Below are 27,288 nucleotides of genomic sequence, written 5' to 3'. Positions count from 1 at the left end.
ATATTGACATGTAGGCCATTGATATGACTTGGTCTATATTGGCTCTACACGTGACATTGGGTTCATTGGGATGAACCTATTTATCTAGTTGATTTTTATTTGAAGAAATAAAAGTATTTTTGCTCGGGAGTGTTCTAACGCAGGAACCACGTTCAAACGGGCCATACGAATGCCTGCACGTGTTCATAAAAATAGAGAACGCTATTTGTGCGTTCGAACGGACTCGAGCCGTTCGAATGCGATCGTTCGAATGGACTCGAGCCGTTCGAATGCGATCGTTCGAATGTCTACACACGTTCGCAACAATAGAGAACTGTAATTCCGAGTTCGAATGTAATCGGGCACGTTCGAATGCACCGCAGCGAAAATTATTAGTTTTCTAGGGCTTTTAATTTAGTTGATGAGTCCCTAGAGTGAGCTTCTATAAATATGTGGAGAAAACCCTAATTAGAGTTTATATGATAATTGAAAATGGCATTGTGCCTTTATCTCCTTCTCTTCTTGTTCTAGCCATTGGCGCCCTCTCCTACCTCCTTCCTTCCATCGCCTAAATCTTTGGTTGGCTTCCTCTAACTCCTAGTCCTCCTTTTCTACAATGACTTCTCTCTCTTCACACTAAGGAATTAACCTAACACCTATCTAGCCATTGAAGAACTATCAAACTAGGATTTATCTAACAGCGGTCACTATTCGACCGATATCTCTAGATCTAGCCATCCAAACCCTGCGATCTTAGATTCATTGAAAAGTTTTTTCAAGGGCGACAACATATATAAAATTCAGGTAGAACCATCGATTAAATTATCAATAGCTTTCTTCAAAAGTCATGTCCTTAATCTAGTCCAGAAACCGTTACGGATCGGATTAAACCGGTTCGTAACAACATTTCAATGCATATTACTTTGGAATAGTGATAATGTCACTATTTAATCCAAAGTATTATATCTAATTAATACACCTTAATCCACAACATAAGGATATGCGTTTAGTCCTTAAAAGTACTCATAGCATTGATGGAGTGATACAAAGATGATTGTGGATACTCATTAGATTGTCTCTGTGGGTATAAAGGTTAGAGCTACTTTTTATGAGTTATCGGTAAAATCTAGATATATCTGTTAAGCCGGGATAAGTACAAAGATTATAATGCACTATCTTAAGAGGACAAATAATCAATGTGCAATATAAACATTAATTTATTTGATTTTAATGATTTGAGAGTAAGATCTAATCCTCATTCATTTGAATTGTATTCATACCATAGGTTCAAGGGTCATCCATCTAAGACCGATACAATGTTTTATTTATTTCTATTTTTGATGTTTTTGTTTCACTATTATTATTATAGGGCATTTTTTTTAAAATAATATAAAATAAAATATGCAGAAAAAGGAGCTGTTTTTATTAAAAATAAGTGTTGTAGAAATTTTATTGGAAATCCTTTAAAATGGGATAAATTTGTTTAAATAGAATTGTACTAAGAGCAAATTTTATCTAGCGTTCCTAATCCATTTGAATGCCCTTTAGAAAACAACTATTCTTTATTTTTTTAAAAAAAAAAAGACTTATTTGGTCCAAAATATGTCATTTTAAATGATTAATGTCTTATTACAAGAAAATGTCTTATTTGGGAACGTGATACTGTAGGCACTATATTTTAATTACTATCTTGAAGAAAGTTACATGCATCTTACGTTATCAACCCATAATTCTAATATAATTCCACTCTACAAATTTTCTCAACACTACACCAGCTCGCGCTCGCCGTCGCGGAGTCCACGGCCAAAGGGAAGCGCTCCACCGATAATTCATGACCGAAGTATTTTAATAGGATATTAGGAAAATTTACTCATAGTGGAGACTTGAAAAGATACTAGGAAAATTTACTCATAGTGGAGACCTTATAAAAAAACTCTCTATCAATTGAAAATTATCCAGCTCCTATCGGGGCAACGAAAGGAGCTTCCCTTCTCCCACTGCCCAGACGTCATTACGCCGTTCCTTACTACCCCTTGACGGCTTCGCCAAAAGAGGTGGACCGCCCATTCCCCAAATCTTCTCCCCTGACTCACTCCTAATCTCTCCTCTGAAATTTTGTGCTTGTAGTGAGCTAGCCACCAGAGCTGGTGACCAATTTACAAGAGCAAATTACCTGCACACTGCTTTGCTTCTCTTGGGAAAATGAATATTTTGACTCTTTTAGACGGGGCCCTGTGCATCAGGACATCTGTAGAATTTGGTAAAGGGATATCTTGTGGACGCCTGTAAGTGCCCGAGGTATATTTCTACTGTTTTAGTATCACAAGGTGTCTATATATATGGAACTGATTGAGTACTATATAAGAGCAAGAACAAGACAAGGAAGTTTGAATTTAAACATGATTTTAATAGAACTGATATGTCACAAATATTTTGACCAAATGTGATTAAATTGTGGAAAAGATCCATAAACTTACTAATCTATCATAAAATACAGACCTAAAAGTAATAAATATATTCAGTTTGCCAACAGAAGTTTAAATAAGTTGAGCTCTTTTAAGGTCTGAAACAACACTACGATCTTCTCTGCCTCTTTCATTATACAGTACCTGCAGAGCATGAGGAGGTTAGCATAATTTTTCCTTTTCTTGGGATAGAAAACAGTTTTCTTTGACTGGAATGTACCTTATCAATGATGCCATATTCAACTGCTTCACTAGGACTGAAGTACTTGGGACGTCTGATGTCATCCTCAATCTGCTCAGGTGGTTTGCCGATATGCTTCGAGTAAAGGGCAACCTGAAAGGCAGAAAACCAAGTCAGTTTCATGAATGGAATGCAGTTCGAGCAAAGAACAACATGGAAAGCATAAAACCAAGTCAGTTTCGTGAATGCAATGTAGACATGAAAAGGCTTACCTACATTATTCCTCCAGTCATCTTATAGTTGTTTGTGACCCACGTTGTTGTTTCATGACATTTTACACAGCATTTATAGGTTGCAATAGCCCTCAATAAATTCACAAGGCTGATTTAATGAGATCTAGATTTTCTTATATCACTAGAGAATATGTGCAATATGACTGAAAACAAGCTGCACTTATTGAGAACCACAAAAATAAAGCTGACAACATTTTTCCTTTTAAGCAGAATCACATTCAATCAGATTTTCAGGAAATATCAGCAAACATATCTTAGATAATAGGGGAGGAAAAACTATCACATACTTCTAAGATCCTGTGTTGTGAAATAATGTTGGCTTGCATTTCTCTGTCATACAGAATAATTGGATATGCTCAACCTAAATAAGTAGGTGTACAATAAGCAGTGTCGTAACTATTAAACTCTACTGTCGTGACATGAATAATGCATGCTGTCTTTCATTTTAAAGTAATATTGTAGGAGAAAGAGAGTTGCAAGTGAAAGCATGACTCTTAGAGAGGTTCATATTTCAAGTTTATGATGTGATCATCATTGCAGTCCATTTTTATGCATTTTATTCTGTCTTATCCACATAGAGGAATGGACTTGCACCACATTATTGTGAATGTATGTAACACACTAAGAGGTACATGCACCAAAAGATACTGTTTGGAATCCGAAAAATAAGAAATCAACCATCCAAAGAGGTCCATTTTATAACAGTGGAAAAGAAGATATACCAATTCTGCCTTCACATTTTTAATTTCTTTCCTTGCAATTTCAACATCTGTTGCCTGACCTTGAAACCTAGCAATTGGCTGCAGATGAAAAAATGAAAATTAAGCTCCTTTATTTGTCATACTTCAATGCAATCTCACACTATGCACAATATGTTTAAATTATATATCAGATTGCAAACTATGCACACAAAGTAAAACCTGTTTCATCATTATTGTTGATGATGGGAGTGCAGCACGGTTGCCTTCAGCACCAGCAGCTAATAGTAGCGCAGCTTCTCCCCATGCATTGCCAACACAAAGTGTGAAAATAGGTGGTTTGACATACCTAAATTTTGCAGGAAATACATCAGTTTTCCTTGATATAAAAGCTTGGACATTACTCTGCATAGGGTCGGATCAAAAACATGACCCATTGCCAAGTTGAGAACAGCACTGGAAGCAATGGGAAAAGACTATATAAGCTTTAACAGAGTTACAGGCGAAACAAGAAACTTTGCATATGATGAATATAGAGGTATTAAACGACATGATTTTTTAATAGTTTGTTTATAGAGGCATGAAATTCGAGAATGAAAACAACCAAGACTAAAGAAAAAAAAAACCAACAGAAGCAAAAGCATATAAATGACACTACTAAACACTCCTTATCTGAACTGTAAAAGTAATCACATGCCTGGTTCAAATAAGAACTTTTTCACTTGTCTAAAATACAATTAGACCTTCAATTCAACAGTTCTGGAAGGACTATGTAATCCTAACCACAGACACATCAGTATAGATGGCGTCTCTAATGCCATGAGTGACTTTTCTAGTGAATGTGCACAAAGTTTACCACTTTATACTGGAAAACAACAAGAGCTCTGCATTAAAAGTCAGAGAACCTTACTTCTACTTCAGGAAAATAGCAAAATCCTTTTACTCATCATACATTTAAATAATAAAGAACATTTCAGTCTTTAATTCTCTTTTCTCATAGTTAGTAGGTAACCAAGAAGAGACAAATCAAGGCTTAAATGCATGGTCTGGTTGGAATCATATGCTCTCTTATGTAGATTAGCTCTCAATCCAGCACTTAGCATGAAGTAGCATGTTAATTAAATTACAAATTTAAGGAAGGACCATATGAATCCAAGAAGACAAACAAAAATCTGAATCAGGACAATTACTTTACAATATAACCGATATATATATTCTCTTAAGTCCTATGAACTCGAAGAAGAAGAAAGAAAATCATGTAATGCATTAAATTCTAAGTGCCTCCTTTTCTTTCATTGTCGCTCATGTTCTTGATCATGAATCCCCAATACCTATCAGAAACAGAATGTGGCTTGGAAACATGCATAAGTTATCTATTTCGGACATTGAGAAGATATTTGAAACGGATTATTCAAGCATTTATGGATATATTTATAGTGCATTATTCTTTCTCTTCCATCAGGCCAGAAAAAATAAAAATGAATTCAGCTTCAGCAGTTTTATTGTTTCACGCTATATTCTTGTTTCATTAGCACCAATTGAAACTACAAATTCCACAGTTGCAAATAATGTCAAGTAAATAAATACACAGATGAATGAGTCAACAACATGATCTTCATGTGTACATAATATCGATAGCAAACTATGTTACCATGGTGTACTTTAGATGCTCTTTATCGAGGAAAATAGAATATACCAGACTGCATTCTCAAAGCAGTCAATTACATAGCATAGATTTTCACTGAGGCATTCAATTAGGAATAGTTAACCAATGCTGAAGTTCACCCAGCACAAAATACCATTGAACTAAATGAACAACTTGATTCTTATCAGCATTCATAATTCTCTTATTTATTTGGACAAGTATTCATTATTTTGAATGGAAGAGATAAATGGAAATATGTTAGCATATAGAACACATATATTTAAATGACTAAATCATTTGGAGCACAAATTAATTACACCAAACACATAACCAGAGCTCCCCTCTACTTTCTAGCTGTCCCTTCCTCTTATAGAGAGATAATAGTTAACCAACCTGCACTGCTTGAAAATTTATAAAAATTTGGGCCTTTATATCTTTTAAGCCAGGAAACATTATTTTTTCCTAAAAGCAAATATTAGCTATTTGTCCAGTCAGACAAAGTACATTAAATATTTGCAATATCAAAGTGAAAAGATAGAAGAAAAGTTACATTCACTGAAAGAAAACCGTAATAAGTATATAATAAAACCTCATAACATCATAGATTGCGAAAGCCTCCGTCTCATAGCCCAATTTCTCACCTCCCTGAGAGTGGAGAAAACCTCAACATCATAAATAGCAGCAATAAATTCTAGAAGAAAAGGACAAAGAATAAGGATAATTTAACCATACACTATGCAGAGTGAAGCATTGCAGTATTCACATATGACACTGAGCACTAAATGTGACGTCCAACAGAAATCATGGGTGCTTCGGTCTGTTATCCATTTATAACCACAATTGCTTAAGATTGTTCAGTGATTTCCAAAATCTTTAAATTGTAACCACCCTGGCTCCTTTAACAGACTTATAAAAATAAAAGAGGCATGATCTATCTATAGTTTTTTATTTTTCTTCTACTCAGAAGGTTTTCAATAAATCACAGGGATGATCTAGGTTCATCAGAATTAAGTATCAACTGTAAAATTTTGAAAAAAAGGAGCCCAAGGTTCAGACATCAAAGCAGCAGAGCTTTGGAATATATTAATTTCTAGATATTGGGTAGAAGCTAATTATCAATGCAGTTATAGGTTTGGCATGGGTCTCAAGCCAAAAGACACACAGGTCAACAATGTACAATTTCTATACACTGAAAAATTATAGGACTCCAAATATATGATATGACTTGTAAAAATGAAAGAACGGTAGAAAAGGGCAAGACATTAATAAGATCTCTTTCTGATAATCCTTTAAATTATTACCAGTTTGAAGAAATTAAAAGCCAAACTTGCTAAAGCTAATTGTGTCAAATCCTTACCAAAGAAGCATGGACATGGATACGACATGATATGAACACGAAGATACAACAAATCATGAAAAAATAAGACACAACACATGTTTAGAACACGAGAAAATAAATAGATTAAAGCATTACATATATAATACATTTGAAGAAATTTTTTTCTAACTTATAATATAACATAACATGCCAAACTATTCATGAGAGAAAAAAAAAAGTATGCACAATACCACAAAGATATCACAAGTCGAATGATAATGCTAATATATGAAAATACAAATCAATATTATGAGAATAAATTACTAACTACCATTATTTAACTATAGTTTGGAGGCGTAGCTCCATCTTCCACGCATTCATAAAAATTGGACACATAAATTCCAAAGTTATTGTGGATAGTGGAAGTTGTATAAATGTTGTCTCCTCTACTCTTACTTTTAAATTAAACATGATGACAGTTCCTAATCTTAATCCCTATAAGGTTTCGTGAATCAACTCAACCATGCTAGAGATAAAAGAGTGTTGTTTAGTCCCAATAGAATTCACGCTTATAAGGATAAGATCTGATGAGATATTTTGACCATGGACGTGGGTCAAGTTATCCTTGGAAGGCTTTGGCTATTTGATAATAATATTTATATTTATGGTCATTCAAATATCTACATATTTGAACACAACGGTAAGAAGATCAAAATTCTTCCCTCGCAGCCTAGAAATGGCAATGTTGAAAAGAAGTTTAATTTCATCCAGCTTGATAGTAAAAGTCAGCTTAATTGGTACTCGAAACATTGAGCATGAGATGAGTAAAGGAATTCCTATTCTGATTCTTGCCACTCGAGATATCCTAAACGAGCCTAATGAATCGATTCATCTTGAGGTCACTCCCGTGATTGAGGATTTCTCGAATGTTTTCCTAAGGATCTCCTTGATAAATTACCACCAATGCAAAAAATTCAAGATGCTTTAATCTCATCCCGGGTGCATCTCTTCCTAACTTGCCTTATTACTAACTTACTCCAACCGAACAAGTTGAACTTAAACGGCAAGTTGACGAGCTGTTGAGAATTTTTTTTTATTTTAGAGCAGTATAAAATTGCCATGATTTAGAGAGGCATCACCCTATTATTTTATAGCAGTATAAGAGCAGTAGAGCAACACATTCAACCGGTTCAAGTTCTCTCCCGTCCGGAGAAAATAATGCAGATGTCACTGATAAGCACGATGGCATGTGTACCAGTGTAGGAGGCGCCGACAGTTGATGATTCCCCTTATAGGAATATAACTATGATCAATTTTCTATTTTAATGTGTTTAGAGTGTCTTTTATTTATTTCCTATTTAGGGTGTCTTTCACTTATTTCCTATTTAAGGTGTCTTTTGCTTATTTTCATTATAGCTCTATATATAAACTCATTGTATTTTATTTTGAGGTTAATGAAGATTATTTGACTTGACTCCTTTGAGAAAATTGGTGTGAAACCATTTTAATGGTGGAGGTGTGAAACCCCATCCCTTTTCTCCCTTTATTCTCTGTTCATCTTGTTATCTCCACCACGTTTTGCATTACTAAAACTACAAATTTTATGTTAAAACTTGGGAAAAAGTTTTAACAATTCTTAAGCCATTGATGTGTGATGTTGGATCTTATAACTTTGATTCCAACTAATATAGGATAGGTAGAACCAGGATTGAATCAGCAAAGAAGGGCTCAGGACAGCAACTAGAACTTAATAGCGCTGTTTTGATGTATTTCCTAATGGACAGTAAGAAAATGGCTAGGTTTAGACATCAAGAGACTGAAAATCTGCACTATTCAGAACTGTTTCACAACTATTTGCAAATTTTCCGCAGATGGGAGGATAGCAGAACCTAGCAGCAGGGACTAAGAAAGTCAGCTACAATATGGCTTTAAGACTAAAATCTGATCTCTGACTCATTTGAAATTATGGAAGTCTCAGAGGAAATTAAACAGATATTAGAAGTGCTCAGCTGCATGTGTAGGTTGCCATTGATGGAGTGTCTAGGAATGCAGTGTTTCATGTTGTCCTTTGAGCTGAGAAATGTGGGTTTTAGGAGTTCAGTTGTAGAGGATGTGTTTTAAAAATAAAGCGACCCCTCATTTTTCTCTATTTAGTTGTAGAGTTCAGTTTTACAAATCACACCCTAAATTTTGCCTATTTTATGTTTCGCACCTCGTCTTCAGGAATTTTATTACGCGACCCCTCATTTTTTTTATAATGTTTACTTAACATCCCAATATTACTTTACCTATCGACATAAACTATGTTATATAATTTATGTAACTCTAGTTCAAAGATTACTAAAATACTCTTAAAAAGTTTTGACCTAACCTAAATCCCCACAAAATCTTTTTTCCCTAAAGTAAACCCTAACCCCACAAAATCTAAATCCTCTTAACTATAACTAAACCCTACCTTATAAAATTATAATATCAAAATCCAAAACCCACAAAAATCCCTCAAAATCCCTACCACGTACAAGCCTTAGAAGTTTCCCCCAACTTTACCTATTTTTCTCTATCTCTCTAGCTCAAACCCTTTTTTTCTCTATATTTCCCCAAATTTTCTTTTTTTCTCTATATTTCCCCAAATTTTCTTTATCTCCCTTCTCATCTTTGAGGTTGTAAGCAACAAAATTAGCTTAGCATTTGGAGAGCTCTAAGATCTCCATGGCTTGGAGTTTGAAAGTTCTAAGATTGGCTTGACATTTAGATGATGTTCTCCATAGTCTGAGAAAAAGCAACAAGTATGGATATTCAAGTTATGAATAAAATTAGAGATAAGTATAAGGATAATTTAGAAACGTTATAAATTACATAGTGGATTATAATAAAATATTCTCTTTCTGGTATCATTCAATTTGATTATGGTTAAGTTAACTCAGAGTGTTAAATGAATATTATAGGGAAAATGAGGGGTCGTGTTATAAAATCCCCAAAGACGGGGTGTGAATCATAAAATAGGTAAAATGTAAGGTGTGATTTATAAAAATCCCTAAAAATTAAAATGTAGAGAATAGAGTCCAAAATAAATGGTAGAGGCGTAACGTCTAGGTTCAAGGTTTTGGTGATCTAGATATAGAATGAAGTTCAAGGTTTAAAAAAGGCCTTTCTTATGAGGTGACTGCAAGAAATAACAGTAAATAGAAGAAAAGAAAAGGAGAAGAGAAGACAAAGAGAGGAAAAGAAGTACTGGTAGCTACCGAACTCACTCTAGCTCATAGGAATTGTGCTAGAGATTTGCCTCACATCAATTGATGCATCACATGAAGGAGAAGAATAAGAAGAGTGCTCTTTTTTATTTCATGAATTGACCCTGTCTATAATAAGCACTAGATGAGAACTCTTTAGCTAACCTAAATGCATAAATTGGTTCAGCAAAGAGAGACCTTCCCTATTTCGGTACCATCAAAACACAAAGATAGGATAATACTTAAGAATAACTGAAATAATGATAGAAAAATAGAACATTAGCCAAATTCACTTAGTTCTAGGTAGAATTGACTCAAATATGATATTAAGACCAATAGACTCAATGATTTGATATTTGTGTCGGCCCATATGGTCAACGTCTTGGGATTGCAATTAATTTACACCAAAGTGGCTACAAAATGGTTAGGAAAGAGTTAAATCTTTTCCATATATTTTAATACAAAGTTTGTAGTCTATCCCATACCTACAAACATATAAATATATATGTTACACCCGTAAAAGAAAAGCAGAAGCACACATGTTGTTCACGTGCAGGACTATTCATCTCCTTCCAACTCTTGTATAGGCACTATGAATGGGCTCAACCCACAGAAATCTCGCCATAATCGTGAGGGAGATAGATCAACAATCCAAAACCTAGGTCCCTCACGTCTTCAAACCCTTTGTCACCCTTCTAGTTCTCACTATCCCTTTGCCCATTGTTTCCATATTCTCCCCACTTTTTTATGTTTATATTTTCCGCTCCACCGAGGTGTTCGATGTGTCATGTTCACTATCGGAGCATCGTTGGAGCAAACCAACTGTCTGTCCGAACCACCGGTCTGTAATCTCTCCCCATTAAATTTAATTTCATTTTAGTTTCTAGGAAGAAGAGGAATGCAGTAGCCTGTGGACCTAACCTACACCTAGTTGTCTGGACTGCGAGTAGGCTTACAGCGCACTCTACCCCCTTTTGGGTTTTGTGGGCCGCTGGGTGGTCCACAGCTCACTTGACATAAATAAATTTTTCTTTGTTAATTGTTTCCTTTTTAATTTTTAGAATTATATAATTATTTAGTAGATAATATATTAACACAATAAATATTAATTATTAGGAAATTGTAGGGTATGCTTTTATTATAATAATTATAGTGACACTTTAATTAATATCATTGATTAAAGAAACTGTATTAATAATAACTACTTACGATAATGGTGCGGATCAATATTATTAATTAGGACTTAAACAAATAGTTATAAGACTTCTAGCGGACCTAATCGATCTCGAGATGCAAGATGAGCCTGACATTTGAGTGGAGTTTGTCGTAGCCCGTAAATATTGTCAAGCAAGTGAATCTTCTGTAGTTTAAAAGTAGTGTAGTCATATTAGGATTTGTTAGTAATATAGTATTGTAGAAATATTTTGACATTTATATTCATGTATCTTTTTTGTTAGTATTTATGCGTTATTATTTTTATGATGATAGAATACGTGTTTTATACATTATGTCCCTTAGTTAATTTGATCGTGCCCTACATGATGTTAGGCACTAAATTACTTGCACTTATTGCTAAATAATTAGTTCAGGTTAACAATAGAGTGCATTTATAAATAATTGGTCTACACTTGAAATCGTTTGTCCTACGAGCATGGTTCCAAATTTCAGCCATTACTCAATCCGTATCGGAACGGAATCAGCCGAGGTTTGCCCTTTTGAAATGGTCAGATCTGACCTAGAGACATTAGTTATTTGATGCCCTCTCTCTCTCTCTCTCTCTCTCGTTTCTCTCTCTCTCTCCCTTCAGATCAGCGACGCTCGACGCAAATCCCGATGACCTCGACATCCTTCGATCAAGATCCAACAATCTTGACATTCGACGACATCAAGTTAGTATTTTTTTTTTTTTTCCTTTTTCTCTCCCTCTCTCCGATGCCCCATCTCTCTTGTTCTCTGTCTACCCCTCTCTAACTTTGGCGAACCCTTCTCTACTCTTTCTCTCTTTCTTCTCTCTTTACCTATCTCTCTCCCTCTTGTAGTCTCTAACAGAGAGCAATATATAGAGACAAGAGAGAAAGTGGAGAGAGAGAGGGGGAGGAAAAGATTGGGAGGGAGGGAAAGAGAGAAGAAAGAGAAAGGAGAGAGAGAGAAGAAATGAGAAAAAAAGGTTAGAGTAAAAATTGGCTTGCAGTAGTTGTAACACCGTGAAATATTAAAAAAAAAAAAACCGACGCACGCGCCCCAGCCTGCCACCCTCGTCTTTCTCCTCTCTTTCTTCTTCTTCTTCTTCTTCTTCTTCTCCTGCTGTGCATGCCACCCAGCCACCCTTTTCTATTTCCCTCCACCCCACCATCTCTCTCTCCCTCTCCTTCTCTCGTGGTGCCGACGAAGCCAGCCGTCGAGCCCTCCTCCCCTCTTTTTCTTTCCCTTTACTTACCACCTCTCGGGCGTTGTACCTTATTCAACCGCGTGGCTGCACCACCGGCACCGTCGACCTTGGTGGTGGCCACATCTCCCTCCTTGATCTCCTCCCCTTGCTTGGAAGGCGATGATAGAGTAGGGTAGAAGGGGGGGAGCGGGGGGTTAAGCAAAAACCCCCCAACTTCATGGTGGGCTGTGGTCAGACCGCAGCCCACTAGGAACTTATAGTGTGGGCTGCGGTCAGACCAAAAGTTTGGTCGGTCGGCTGCGGTTAGACCGCAACCCGCTAAACCAAAGGTTGGGTGGGCTGCAGACTGACCGCAGCCCACCAATCAAACCTTTGGTGGGCTGCGGTTGGACCCTAGCTCACCACAGCTAACCTTGTGGGCTGCAGTCCAACTGCAGCCCACCAAGGCCTCCCTTATCCTGTTGTATTGGGCTCGAGCCCAACCCAACACCCCACCTATGCACCAGCCTAGGCCAATGGGGTTATGTGGACCCTATAGCCCCATTTCCCCATTCTCATCTAATTAATTAGCCTAACCACTCCTCTAAAGATAAATTCTTATCACCTAAATAGTGTGAATTTTAGGATGACATAAAACTCACCTGAGAGAACCCTTGACTCATGTAATATGCCAAAACCTAAATTCTCTAGTAAGTTAATTAATTTTATTAATTCGCTAACCTTACGAATGGCTTTACTTGCATGAATTGTTAGGATCAACACTATGCCAGGAGGATTTTGGGATTCTGAAGGAGCCGACTAGTTGAGGGGAACTAGAGTACTATGGAGATCCCAGGCGAGTAAAGTTTATACGAGTCTAGAACAATATAGTTGCTGTTATACTTTTTCTGATGTTATAAAAGTGATAGTGGTAGCGCATGCATTTAGCATAACTATTATGTATCCCAGTATGCGTAGTTGTTAATAGTGTACTTTTCATAATATTATAGGAAAATCAAGATCAAGGTGCTTCATAATGGAGCACACAAGCATGTAAATCAGTGGAAATCTACCATACGAAAACTGGAATACTTCCACTGTTTGTACCAGCATACTGTCAATATAAACTTTTTGAAAGTGTAATGTACTAGAAATGAAAAGACTGACCTTTGTTGTACCAGTGGAGTTTATGTACAGGTAAATGGGCTTTTCAGCATCTTCATATTGAAGATAAAGAAACTCAGCTAGCATCAACTCTGTCACTGATGGGACAAGGGACATACCCAAGTACACAATTCTATTTTTATATAGATAGGAAGCTAAATCTGGAGGCGGTTGCTCCCATGCGTTTCCTCTCAAAAAGGGGATAACCTGTTGAGAAATAATTAATGTCAGTTTCATTAATGACTCCTAATATGAAGTCACATGATTCATCCACAGCAGGTGACCTACTGATCCAGAGAAAATGTGCAGTCTGTTATAGAACTATAATACATCAGAGCTAGTGTTTCTACGAATTCCAGATGGCCTTGTATCAGCAATAGTTCAATACACGATAGTGACTTGACTTCAATGACATACTCAAGAAAATCCACTTTATGGTGCATTAAATGTCCTCCATGTTACTTAACCAAGGACGAATTAGAAACTGCCATGCTCAGTGATGGCTGGCTTGATCAAATATTGGGCAAGAATGTACAGAAATCCATATTTTTGCAGAAAGATGGAGAGGAAAACAGATAAGAAAGTCGAGAGAGCACAAGATAAGCATTATACATAATTTCAAAACTATTTCTACTTATCATCACATCTATAATTTCATTCATCAGCCCAGACATTATAAGTGTACGTATATAGTTGACTTGACCCCTAGAAAGAAAACTTTAAAGTCCAAACATAACTTAGAAGCCAAACCAGGTATTAATTGGATACTCCTAGAAGTTCTTTTTCTTGGAACTTAAGCTTATTGAGATAGGTGTGGGTCATATATTTAACCATGGCAAATTTCTCAGAAAATAAGAAATTAAAACTTTCAGTAATAGTTTAAATCCTACAATGCATATAAATCAGCCAGTAATTTCTACATCTAATTAGAACCACCAGTTCATAATATACAATGAAATTATCATCATACTCAGATGAGAACAAACGCTGAAAAAATCAACCTAGTGAATATTTTTAATCGAAAAATTAATTTACTTGAACTATTTAATATGCTTCTAAAATGCTTCGGATAGCAGAAAAAATGACTTAGATGACTAAACCATGTTCTATGATGAACAATCCAACCTTAAGCTACATTATATGCTCTCATTATACGGATCCAATCTAGAGATCTTTCGGAGAATTCTTTCATCATAGCTCATCACTAAAGCATCACAAAATGGTTATGGACTCCACTAAGATGTTACCACTTAATACATGACTAAACGATTGAGTTTTCGACATATCACCTATCTTTATTCAAAAAGAAAATTATCAACAAGTTCTTTAAAACAAGGTCAGGCAAGTTTTGAAAGCAATTCACACACAAAATGTCTATTTAGCATTACAAGTGGAGACTTGGATTGTTTTCTTTTCCTTATTGGAGATCTTCTCCTATCTAAATCTTTCCAATTGAAACGCCTGACAAACCACTAACAAAGCAGGCATGCTAATTTCAAATGTGGCGCCATTAAATTGGATAGCTTAAATCTCATTGAAAATAAATAGATGATGTTCACATGATCTTTTGGGACAAGATGCAGTAACAAAGGTATATTTTGGACATGTGCTAGACCACTTGAAGATGATTATCATTTGGTTGAAGAGATGATCCTGCGTCATGTTGTTAAACAAGTTCCATTTGAAATGACTGTCATCAACTTACCAACCAAATACATAATACCCCACCGCCCAATGATTTTTGAATAATGGTTAGAACTTCAAAGTATTGGACTTCGGTTTAGGTTTCGAACTTCGGTTTATGTTTTGACTCCATTTAAAAATGAAACATTTCGACCAGGTTCAGTTCTAGTTTCATTGCATCAGTTTTGGACTTCTTTGGATAAATAGTCTTCTTTATCTTATTTTTCTATGCATTACACAACATCTAATAGCATGTATGTAATGAGGTTGACATTTTGTTAGGTAAAAGTTGGATTCAAGTCAAATCCAACTCAGAATCTAAAAACATAATTAAAAAAACACTATTATTAGGGCTGTTTGGGTTGGACACCAGTTTCAGATGCAATTTCAAATATGATAGGACTGAAATGCGAAATGTGTCGGTGAAGTGCCTTGGCAAACCATGTTTGAACAAGGCTAGGAAGAAGGAACACTTCAAATAGCATGCCGTGCCCATGTCAAACATTTGCCGAACATCAACACTAATTGGACTCTTTCAGGCACTGTCAAGACACGTTTTGACACAAGATGTATCATATGTTGCAGAAATTAATAATAGAAATCATCTACTGCAGAATCTCCTGCATATGCTGCAGAAATGTAACACAAAAAAAATCACAAGTTAATGCATCCAAGAAAGTTAATGTAAGTAAAAATCACAGATTTGCCTATTCCGTCCATCGTAGCAGTAATTTCAATCTTACAGCCTATAAATGTAATATGCAAAATGAAATATTGTTAATTATTTCCATTTGTAATATTGACTTGTATTGTCATGTATTAGCGTTCAACTTGTTAAGATATCTTTGGAGTATTATGCACACTCTGATTTTCTCGCATGAATAGATTATGCATTTTTGTGTATTTAAATTATAAGTTAGCAAAATATTTCTTTAGATGTATCAATAATAAATATATATATATAATGTTTTTATTTATCTATTTTGCCATGTTTAGCATATCTCGTGTCCGTATCATACTGTATCCATGTTCATGCTTTTTTGGAATGAGGGCAGGTAAAGACTGCTTGTGCCATTGTATTCTTAGAAGGAAATCTCATCATAACAAATTAACAAATTATTAAAGACAATGCAAAATCAAGTTAGAATCAATAAGGAGGAGCCTAGTCTTGATATAGAACTGATAGATAATCACCAGGCAAGCGACCTAATATGAGTCAGGGATCTTATAGGAGTACCTTTAAATCCTCAAAATCACTTCATCCACAAAATATGTTTCCTGTCATGCTTATAATTAGTGTATCTATCGAAGGAAAAGGCGTCTTAAGTTCTTGCTAGAAAGATATCAAGTGTTACAAGCCCTTTCTGTTATACCGTTGTTAAGAGGTCTCTACTACTGCACACACTTGTTCCATTTGTATGGCATTCATCATCTACTCAATATTTGACAATTAATCTAAAAGATAGTCAGTTGATATAGCAACATCTATCATCTAACTAGACTTGTCCTTTGTCCGATAAGGCTAAATTTTCATATCTTAGACTCTCTTGGCAAGATTATGGACAAACAAAGTAGACACTCTTAACTAGAAAAAATAAAAGAATAATCAACAACAAATACCTAAAACCTCAAAGTAACTAAAAAGAATAATTTTTGGCTCAATTATCTCAGAAGAAATCTCGAAAATTTCAATCCGACGACATCAGAGAAAATGCACAGACGCCCAATACGGTAAGATTACCATGGTTACGACACCCCTCTTTCCTCCACGACCAGGCGAAGACGGCCTTAGCGAGGGAATCTTCATCCTCTGACCACAGAAGTCGCCATGGATGCTTCCTCCGACGGAAGGAGCGACGAAGCCGCTGCAAAGAGAAGAAGAAGAAGAGCTCGAGGCAGCCTTCGCTCTGGCTCTGCTGCCCGTCGAGAGATAGGGAGAAGGGGAGAGGGCCCGCGCCTCCATCAAGAAACGCGAGGGAGAGAAGAAGGCTACCTCCATGGCTGACACACACACAGGATGAAGAGTAAAGGGATTTGGTTAGATTTGCGGCCCAGAGAGCTGAAGGAGAACGGCGCTTGGTTGGGCATAGTCTGGTGCGGTAGTTAACAGGTTTGTTGCGCTAGCTAAGTGATCAAACTTTTCAGATTTTTACATGATTGCCACTTAAAACTTTCTAGTGTTAAATATAATTTACACATGCTCACATCATTAACCCTCTGTACACTTTAAAAATTCTTAAATCAGTCCTCGTATTTATGACTAAGATAGCGGGCTGAATTCTCTCTATTCTATTTTTTTATGAATAAAAATATCAATTCCCTCTTATATAAGAAATTCTTTCTCTTCAAAGAATACCTATATGTTTTCTTTTCTTATTTTCTAGATTGTGCCAACTATATAGTAAATTTTAGCATTAAATACATTTTTGATATGATCTCCCCTTTTGGCTAAGTCACGATCTATTTCGATTTTTAAATCTAGATAGGATCTGACACGGAACTTGGAAAATAGATCCCGAAATATGTCATCGTCGAATCGACCTAAGATTTTGATATGGTGTAGCCCAAGAAAAGAGCTTTCCAATAAATCAAGTTTTAGACGAATCGGATGTTGGGATCACGAGATATCGTCTGATTAGTGGACAAACATCGGGAAGGCTATCTTAGGATCCATGGATAAGGCACGAGATCCTTGATGATAGTGGTTGGTGGTGGACCGACGTTAATGGGGTGGCACTGGTGAATAAGTGACGATGGAAGGGTTATGGGTGATGGAAGGGTTAGAGCAAGTGTAGGATAGATTGGAAGAAGGGGGAGGAGTGGGCCTCCCCTAAGGGACTAGGGTGATTGATCGGTCGAGAGAGGTTAGAAGCAACGTCGTTGGGGATTAAGAGAACGAGAGCGTAGAAGATGAAGGAGACAAGGCAAAAACTTAATTCATCAATAATAACCCCATGGTTGCCATCCACATCCTTTAGAGACTAACCAAACAATTCAAAAATAACCCTAAACAGTACATTTTCACCGACTGCGTTCGAACAGGCCTAATCGCGTTCGAACGCACCTATTTCCCTCTTCTCTAGATTTGCAAACGCGATGCAGGTGTTCGCAGTGCGTTCGAATGCACCTATTTTCCACTTCTCTAGATTTGCGAACGCGATGTAGGCATTGGTAGCACGTTCAAACGCATAATTCGCACTTTTTGGATGTGTGAACATGATGCAGACGTTCAAAACCGCATTCGAACACACTCCACCCGCGTTCAAACGCGACATACAGAAAAATTATTTTTTTAAGAAGTAAATATTAAAACAAGAAACAAAGACACCCCTAAAGTGAATCCATGCTCGAGACGACATCGGTGAAGTCCGAATCGTATCAATCCACCACGCTTCCACAACCTTGTCCTTAAGGTTTCAAATTTGGGAAGCGATCCATGATATCTGACTCTAGCTCCCAGGTAGATTCATTAGTGGGCTTGCCTAGCCACTCGATCAGCACTTCGGTCTCCAATTTGGATTTATGGCATCTTCTCTTGTGGCCTAAGACTCGGACCGGTTCAGTTGGGCCATCTTCCTCCATTGGTTCGGCAAGGCCGAACCCACCACATAATTAGGCCCGATCTGGGCCTTCAATGCCGATACATGGAAAACCGGATTGATCTTGGTCCCCTTAAGTAGGTCAAACCAGTAAGCTACTGAACCAATTCGTTGTAGTAGTTGGTACGGACCATAATACTTGTGACCCAACTTCTGGTTCAAAATTGGCCTCAATGTGGATTGCCGGTACAGTTGAGCTCGAACAAACACCAATTGATCCACCTCAAACTCTCGCTCACACCGGCCTTTGGCATGAGTCTACTTCATGCGTTTTTGGGCTGTTGCTAGGTGCATCTTGAGCCTTCTCAAGGTTTCATCTCGATCAGCAAGTTCCAAGTCAAGCTCAGTCCTATCCACTGCCGCGAGTCTATCGTAGGCACACAAGACATGGGGAGTGCATCCATAAACCGCCTCAAAGGGGGTCATGCCAATGCTAGAGTGATGAACGGTATTGTATGACCACTCGGCCCATGGAAGGAATTTGACCCAATCCTTTAGTCGATCCGCCATAAAGCATCGCAAGTATTGCTCTAGTCCGCGATTCACCACCTCCATTTTGGCCATCCGTCTTGGGGTGATAAGCTGAACTAAGATTGATTTGAGTCCCTTGCAATCTGAAGAACTCAGGCCAAAACTCGCTGATGAAGATGCGATCCCGGTCTGACACGATCGTCCTAGGCATCCCATGCAAGCGCGCCACTTCTTGAATAAAAATTTCAGCAACTTTTTTCGCTGAAAACGGGTGCGTCAATGCTATGAAACGGGTGCGTCAATGCTATGAAATGAGCATATTTGCTCAGTCTATTCACCACAACAAACACCACCAATTGTCCTAGAACCTCCAGTAGCCCCTCAATGAAGTCCATGGAGATGTCCTCCCAAATACACTCCGGTATAGGTAGTGGTTGCAACAACCCGCTGAGCTTGAGTGCCTCCAATTTGACTCGTTGGCAAATTTGACATTCATGCACATACTTCTTCACGTCCGTCTTCATTGCTATCCATGTACAGTTTTGGCCCAGCCGCTTATAGGTATGTAATACCCCTTCATGACTTGCTATAGGAGTATCATGGAAGTGTGCTATCAATAGTCTCCATAGCTCTTCGTTCCTGGGTACCTTGATCTACCCGCGCTCTAGTACTAACCTATTGCATTCCTCATGCTCGGGGTGGCTTGAGGGGTTCTCTCTCAGCTCCTCTATGAGTCGGACCAAATCACTATCCTCTACGTTGGCTCTCCGCGTATCTGAGAAGAAAGAAAAGGTGGGTGCCGAGAAAGAAACGAGCTCCCTTGCATCCCCTTCGTTTGGAAGTTCAAGCAGCGGTTGACTTCCATCCAGCAACACTCTTTGGTCATTCCTCCAAAAAATCAATGTGAGGCTTGTAAAATCAAATGTCATGGGCCCTAAGCTTTGAAGCCATTGAGTCTCCAAACAATGTCGGCACCTCACAAGACCAACGGATAAAGATCCAATATGAAGAATTGGCCTTGCACCTTCAACTCCACACCTCCACAAATAAAATCTGTCCGCATTGTAGTGCCGTCTCCAATTGTCACGTCGAACCTGAAAAAAATAAATCCCTAGACACACGTATGTATCTAACCTCTAGGCAATGATACTTCTCGTTCACTTAAGTAAAAGTCGGAAGAAATATTAAAAACGAAAGTAGAGATGAACGTCAAGATTTTAACGTGGAAAACCCAAACGGGAAAAAACCACGGATCCAAACTCGGATCAAAACCAATCACTATGATAGTAGCAGTTACAAGACTGACTCACAAAACAACCCATCGATCCAAACGACTTTGTTCCTCTCAGTCTTGATCGCTAGAACCCACGATTCACTGCTTCTTGTGATTGAAGTCCAATCTCAGTAACCCTCGAGATTGATCTTTCGTCTAGATAGCCCTTAAGACGAAAGATTAAGATTTGTAGATGCGAAGGGCTTTGTTTGTTGAAGAACCGATGTAGCCTCCAAAAAGTCTCCTTGAATAATCTTCTTCAACCACCCTAGGTTAGGGCAACACTATCCTTATATATAATCTCCAAGATAGAGCCAAATCCAAGTCATATTTGTACTCACGAAAATCCAATAAATTGCAAACTTCATATGTGCGTTCGAACGCGGCCCGAGTGCGTTCGAATGGCCTAACTTAATCTCAGGTGCGTTCGAACGGGCCCAAGTGCGTTCGAACGCGACAGCTTGAATTCTTCAGGTTGCGTTCGAACACGTTTGTGAACGCTACTCTCGGTCTGTGTGAACGCAGTACCCGCGTTCGAACGCGTTTATGAACGCGGCTCTCTGTCTGTGTGAACGCAGTGCCCACGTTCGAACGAGTTTGTGAACGCGGCTCTCTGTCTGTGTGAACGCAGTGCTCGCGTTCGAACGCGCTTGTGAACGTGGCTCTCTGTCTGTGTGAACGCAGTGCCCGCGTTCGAACGCGCTTGTGAACGCGGTGAGAACGCGAGGCTTTTCTCCAATGATCTTGCAATTCTTCACACCAGAGATATTCTAGACTTGTGTAAAGCTCAAATACATGAAAGAATACACTTAGAATATTTTGTACAAAATTGCCAATAAATAAAAAACCTAACAATCTCACCCTTTGGCAATTTGTGACAAAACACTTAGGTTACAAGATATTACAATGACTTCAAACTGAGCAATCAACAAGTCTAGAATATTTTGCACATCAATCCCTGCAAGGAAACATATACCAATCCAAGATCAAGTGAAAATAACTTGAAATAAAAAAAAATCAAAACACAAGTTATCACAAGAGCAAAAATTTAAACAGACAAAGATTAAACACACGTTATCACAATTACTTCAAGTTAAGTTAAGTTTCAAATGCCAAGTTTAACCATCAAGTAAACTCCACTAAACTCCCCCTATGCCCATACTCCCCCTACACACCTAGACACCTAGACACTAACCTAGACACTAAGACACTCTCCCCCTTTTTGACACAAATGCCAAAGACTAGGAACTCGGAGGAAACTGACGATGAAGAATCGTCAACACAGAGTCGAGGTAGGTGAAGAAGGTGGCCTTGGTTTCTTGGTAACTGTAGCTTTTTTTTAGGCATTTTAGAGAAGGAAAAAAGTCGCAAGATTCAACATATGCCCAAAGAATACAAAAAAAAAAAAATCCAAAAATTCTAGAAACCATGAAGACCCTAGGTGAAATCCATCTTCCACTTAAAAATGCAAGTTATCACGTTCAATCGCACAAAAAACATCAAGATATTAACTTTAACGTGATCAAAACTTGAAACTACACGAAATCAATCAAGATCAATAGACTTTGGAGATGCACTTCTAGAAATTCAAAATACATTCAAGACATAGAATATGACAATCAAATGAAATAAGTCATACACAGATCAATCAAGTCATCAAAAGCATATTATAATCAATTCTAATGCATCACTCAAAATTAAATTAATCTTGATTGATCATAACGATACGCATATGCAAGATGAGCATAGATAACATGAACCAATCTTCTTAAACAAACTTTCCTATATAAACAATGATGTAACACAGTAGTTAAACCGACTTAGTATTGAAATTTTGTACTTTTCGACTTATTCTCCATAACATAACAGGAATTTTTTCTGTATTTTTTTTTAAAAAAAATAGGTGCAATGATGGCTTTCACACATGAGTAGGTAGCCCTTTTCTTGTATTACAAATCAAATAAAGTGCAAGAAGAAATTCACATCTATCATTTTTTTTTGAATTTGCATGTAATGTACTGAGTCAAACTGGACTCGAAACAAGACGGCTTTCACACTAACTCATTGTAGCCCTTTTCATTGATCTTTTATGAACAAATTTTTGATGACTAAGCATGAGGTCAAACTGTGCAAATCAAGATTAATAGTGAGCTATTTAAAAAAATAATTCATGATATCATGCCCACTCAAGAATACACATAAGTTATGAGTGCATTAAATTTGTTTCATTATAATAGAAGTCGAGGGAGTGACAAAATCAAAATTGATACAATATACTATAAGATGACAAGATTGACTATAATAACTCATAATCAAGAGAAAAATCATATTTTTATGTCAAGAGTATATCATTGAATCTAGGAGTGCATCAATTTTTTTTTATAACAAAAACTCTCGACAAATCTAAAACTGAAACCAAAGAAAATTTCGGAGTAAAATAAAACCTAAAAAAATGAAACAAAATAATAAGAAACTCGCAAACTAAAACACAAATCAATCCAAAGCACAAATCCCTAAAGAAGTGCGAAGATACTGAAATCTCTGTAAATCAAAAGGTTTTGTAACAAATCACCCAACTGTTTCTCTCTCTCAACATGTTCTATTGCTATTGTTTTATCTTGTTACATTTCAGATTATGTGAAGTTCTAACAATATAGCAATTATTAGATGTTCTAGATCCAAAACATATAACATTACCATCATGATCTAGAATAGTACAATTATTTTTAGAGAATTCTACCTCATAACCTTCATCACAAAATTGAATGATGCTTAATAAATTTGCTTTCAAGCCATTAACATAAAGAACATTTTCGAGACTAGGAATCCCTGGAGTACTTACCTTTCCTTTACCTATTACCTTGGATGAGTTATCATCTCCGAATGTCACAACTCCCCCTTCATGTTTTTCGAGATTAGAAAATAAAGACTTGTCACCCGACATATGTCTTGAACAGCCACTATCTAAATACCACAATTCAGAATTAAGGCTTTCAAGGCAGTATGCACAACATAACATTTCAAATCAGATTTCTTGATCCATATGGCCTTTGTTTTTATCCCATAAATAAAAGCACTTCTAGGTTTTTGCAAAAATTTGCAATGTGGTCGAATATGCCCTAGAATGCCGCAATGATAGCATGTCGGAGCAAACCTTTTTCTACTCACCTTATGTCGAGGAGAGTGATTAGAGTTTACCTTTGGTACCGTCGAAGATTCACCAGTTTGTACATTCAAGTTCTGTTTAGAAGGGTTCATCCATGATTGCTTTGTAAATGCGGTTGATGGCTTCAGGTATTCTTCCTTTTGTATACCTGCAGAAACAAATACTGTTTTATTATTATTTGAATTACCAGTGTATCCAACACCATACCTGTCTTTTCCAGAGATCTGAGCTTTTAGAATTTTGTCAAGTTTGTTCTTCCCTTTCAGAAATGTAACTTCCTTATGCAATCGCTCTAGTTCAATTTCATCAGCCTTCATTTTATTTTTTGCATTGTCAAGTTGTTCAGAAAGGTCTTTGACACGTTCAAGCTCCAATTTGTACATCTCTTCAAATTGAATTCTTTCTGGTTCGATTACCTTGAGTCGTTGAAATAGTCTAAGATTGCTTTTCTTGAGTTTAAACGACTCTAGGTATAAGTCATTATATGCTTTTTGGATTTTAGATTCATCTTCCTCAGTAGGTAACATATCCTGATCATCTGTACTATCAGTATCAACAATAGAGTCAGTATAAAGTAGAGAAGAGGTAAAAGCTACAAAGTTTTCTTCGTCCTTTTCAGAATCATCAATAGATTCATCTGAGTCATCCCAAGTAACTTTCATAGCTTTGCCCTTCCTCTTAAGACGATTAGGGCATTCTTGTGCGATGTGTCCAAAACCAGAACATTCAAAACATTGAACTTTATTCTCAAAATTCTTATTTTTCTGTTTGACATTGTTGTTGGTACCATCTGTATTTGAACTCACAGTATTCTTCCTTTTTACAAAGGCTTTGCTTTTCTCAAGTTTTTCAGCATTTAGCTTGTTTGGCTTCCGAAAGAATTTATTGAACTTTTTGATAAACATGGTCAACATCTCAACATCTAAATCACCTTCATCTTCAGACTCCTCTAAATTTTGTTCAACAGTGGATAGAGCCATCCCTTTGGACTTCCTCGATTTTGAAAGACTGGACTCAAATGTTTGTAGATTTCCTACCAATTGTTCAACTTTCATTGAATCGATATCCTTACTTTCCTCAATAGCTGTAACTTTTGCCTGAAACCTTTCTGGAAGGGACCTAAGGATTTTATGGACAATTCTGTTTTCAGGAAGTTTCTCTCCTAGGTTGAAACTAGAGTTGACTATATCACTCAGCTTTGCATAGAACTCATCAAATGTCTCATTCTCCTCCATACGTAGGGTTTCAAAACTAGTAGTCAACCTCTGAAGTTTCGAAAGTTTTACAGCCATGGTTCCTTCGTGAGTAGTTTCTAAGATCGTCCAAGCTTCTTTTGCTATCTCACAAGTAGATATTCTTCTAAATTCTTCCGAGAAAACACAACTAAAAATTGTATTTATTGCTTTGCTATTCCAGCCAACTTTTTCATAATCTGTTTTATCCCATGACTCAATCGGTTTCTCAACTAACTCATCATTCACCATGTACATTGGTGGACTCCAACCGTTCATAATGGCTATCCAAACTCTCTCATCTATAGACTTCAAATAAGCTCTCATCCTAGCTTTCCAATATCCATAATTTGATCCATCTAGAATAGGAGGTCTAATAGATGAGGGTCCATCTCTATGAAAATCCATGCCTATTTGATCTCTCTCAAAGAGTGAGAGAACCTGCTCTGATACCAATTGAAATAATATAAATCCCTAGACACACGTATGTATCTAACCTCTAGGCAATGATACTTCTCGTTCACTTAAGTAAAAGTCGGAAGAAATATTAAAAACGAAAATAGAGATGAACGCCAAGATTTTAACGTGGAAAACCCAAACGGGAAAAAACCACGGATCCAAACTCGGATCAAAACCAATCACTATGATAGTAGCAGTTACAAGACTAACTCACAAAACAACCCGTCGATTCAAACGACTTTGTTCCTCTCAGTCTTGATCGCTAGAACCCACGATTCACTGCTTCTTGTGATTGAAGTCCAATCTCAGTAACCCTCGAGATTGATCTTTCGTCTAGATAGCCCTTAAGACGAAAGATTAAGATTTGTAGATGCGAAGGGTATTGTTTGTTGAAGAACCGATGTAGCCTCCAAAAAGTCTCCTTGAATAATCTTCTTCAACCACCCTAGGTTAGGGCAACACTATCCTTATATATAGTCTCCAAGATAGAGCCAAATCCAAATCATATTCGTACTCACGAAAATCCAATAAATTGCAAACTTCATATGTACGTTCGAACGCGGCCCGAGTGTGTTCGAACGGCCTAACTTAATCTCAGGTGCGTTCGAACGGGCCCAAGTGCGTTCGAACGCGACAGCTTGAATTCTTCAGGTTGCGTTCGAACGCGTTTGTGAACGCTGCTCTCGGTCTGTGTGAACGCAGTACCCACGTTCGAACGCGTTTGTGAACGCGGCTCTCTGTCTGTGTGAACGCAGTGCCCGCGTTCGAACGCGTTTGTGAACGCGGCTCTCGGTCTGTGTGAACGCAGTACCCGCGTTCGAACGCGTTTGTGAACGCGGCTCTCTGTCTGTGTGAACGCAGTGCCCGCGTTCGAACGCGTTTGTGAACGCGGCTCTCTGTCTTTGTGAACGCAGTGCCCGCGTTCGAACGCGCTTGTGAACGCGGCTCTCTATCTGTGTGAACACAGTGCCCGCGTTCGAACGCGCTTGTGAACGCGGTGAGAACGCGAGGCTTTTCTCCAATGATCTTGCAATTCTTCACACCAGAGATATTCTAGACTTGTGTAAAGCTCAAATACATGAAAGAATACACTTAGAATATTTTGTACAAAATTGCCAATAAATAAAAAACCTAACAGAACCCTTCCGTGGGTTTCGACTCAAGCCCAATCTTCCTAAAGAGCCTCTTGTCAATGAAGTTGTGGGTGAACCTGGTGTCGATCAAGATTCTCACTATAGATGTCTTGATTACACTGTTCACCCTCAAAGTCCTTGGTGCGACTATCCTGGAATTGGCGTTGAAGGAGATCTCGGCCATCGTGTCCTCCATAGGTCGCTCCTCAGCTACTCCTCCTTGCTACCCAGCCACACCCTCATCTTTATCTACAATCTCGTCCTCAACCTCCTCCAATCCGTCGATTAGCATCACCGATCCTATTGGTTTAACGTAGCGATGCCTGAGTACAAACTTCTCATCACAACGAAAGCATAAGCTTTTAGCCCTTCGTTCCTCCACTTGAGCAAGTGTTAGCGCTCGTCATGATCCTCTAGGTGCGTACTTCACATCTTGGGATGGCTTTAGGAGTGCTCCAGGAGACACCATTACAGCAGCGGTTTTTGGTACTCCGGTAACATTTCCTGTCATTATGGTTGGTTGAACTGAATTACGGCTTCCTTGACTCGTCCAACTCTGTTTCAGGTGTAATTTTATGGCCCTGTGTTTGTCTTCCATGAGAACCGCATCTTCGAAGGCCTCCTTTAAAGTTCTAGGCCTTAAAGCCCTTATGTCGGCTTGTATGTTTTCCCGTAGCCTGGAGATGAAGGTGTTGCGAAGTTGCTAATCCGTCCATGGGGAATGACATCGGCTCTTATTCTCTCAAGTTTTTCTTAGTATGCCCCAACCGTGGTCTTTTGCATCGTCTTTGAGAGGAGAGCATCAAAGTCTTCATACCTCGATGCTCGAAATCGCCGCGTGATATCGGCGCAAAAGTTAGCCCAAGTTTCAATAGCCTCATTGGCATTGGTTGCTCGAAACTAATGAAACGCCGCATCTTTAAGGTGGAAG

At 37.7% G+C, this 27,288-nt stretch overlaps 1 protein-coding gene across 1 annotated transcript; it reads right to left on the bottom strand.

Moving 5' to 3' along the window:
• Positions 1-2,353: 2,353 nt before the first annotated feature.
• On the bottom strand, positions 2,354-17,117 carry LOC140771125 (ATP-dependent Clp protease proteolytic subunit-related protein 4, chloroplastic). The gene is made up of 7 exons (XM_073112531.1): positions 16,766-17,117; positions 13,345-13,548; positions 5,851-5,906; positions 3,839-3,965; positions 3,641-3,718; positions 2,665-2,778; positions 2,354-2,588 (listed from the first exon to the last, which is right to left on the bottom strand). The coding sequence occupies exons 1-7, from the start codon at positions 17,021-17,023 to the stop codon at positions 2,517-2,519; spliced, it is 909 nt and encodes a 302-aa protein (XP_072968632.1). The 5' UTR covers positions 17,024-17,117; the 3' UTR covers positions 2,354-2,516.
• Between the last annotated feature and the right edge of the window lie 10,171 nt (positions 17,118-27,288).

Source organism: Typha angustifolia, chromosome 11 (assembly GCF_048772165.1).
Source record: "Typha angustifolia cultivar Huaian chromosome 11, ASM4877216v1, whole genome shotgun sequence".
NCBI classification, from domain to species: domain Eukaryota; kingdom Viridiplantae; phylum Streptophyta; class Magnoliopsida; order Poales; family Typhaceae; genus Typha; species Typha angustifolia.
Note: the sequence above shows the minus strand (reverse complement) of the source record. Positions and strands in the feature narration are given on the sequence as shown.